The sequence below is a fragment of the Asparagus officinalis genome, chromosome 10 (assembly GCF_001876935.1).
Source record: "Asparagus officinalis chromosome 10, Aspof.V1, whole genome shotgun sequence".
In the NCBI taxonomy this organism is placed as follows: Eukaryota; Viridiplantae; Streptophyta; class Magnoliopsida; order Asparagales; family Asparagaceae; genus Asparagus; species Asparagus officinalis.
The window spans coordinates 70,359,154-70,359,806 of record NC_033803.1 but is presented as its reverse complement, the minus strand read 5'-3'; the positions used below and the strand labels follow the sequence as shown (position 1 = coordinate 70,359,806).

At 60.5% G+C, this 653-nt stretch overlaps 1 protein-coding gene across 1 annotated transcript in view; it reads left to right on the top strand.

Moving 5' to 3' along the window:
- Nucleotides 7–653, top strand: part of LOC109826002 (cytokinin dehydrogenase 3-like) — a 3,773-nt gene continuing 3,126 nt past the window's right edge. Inside the window, 2 exon segments of the mRNA XM_020392941.1 lie at nt 7–408; nt 410–617. Coding sequence (XP_020248530.1) covers nt 40–408; nt 410–617 — 577 coding nt within the window. The 5' untranslated portion in view covers nt 7–39.

The window sequence follows — 653 nt, the reverse complement described above, 5'->3', positions numbered from 1 at the left end:
AAAACCCTTTGCACTGTAGCCTCTACCTTGCTCATCCCAATGGAGCTCACCCAATTTTGCCCGAGGCTCAACTTCTTTCTCCTCCTCCTCCTAGCCCCCTGCTCCCCCTGCAACTTCATACAGAGCCCAATGGATTTCGGGCCCCTAAACCTCTCGCAGACGACCAGCAAAGCCTCGGTGGACTTCGGCAGGATCCGCTTCAACAACCCGTCGGCGGTTCTAAGGCCCGCAGAATCCCGCGGACATCTCCCTCCTCCTCGCCTCCTCTCCTCGTCCCCCTCCTCCTCCGGTGGGGTTGCCGTCGCAGGCGAGGGGCGCCCGGCCACTCCATCCACGGCCGAGGCTCAAGCCCCCGACGGCATTGTCGTGGACATGGGCTCCCTCCCCTGCCGCGGTGGACGGTTGAGCGAGCTCCGGCCCTTCGGCCGACGTCACGGCGGAGGCCCTCTGGTCCGAGCTCCTGGAGGAGAGCCTGAAGTCTGGGCTCGCTCCGAGGTCCTGGACCGATTACCTCCATCTAACCGTTGGGGGCACCCTCTCTAACGCTGGGATCAGCGGGCAATCCTTCAAATTTGGACCCCAGATCAGTAACGTTCTTCAGCTCGACGTCGTCACGGGTATATAGATTAATTTCTCAAAAAAAAAAAGCAAAA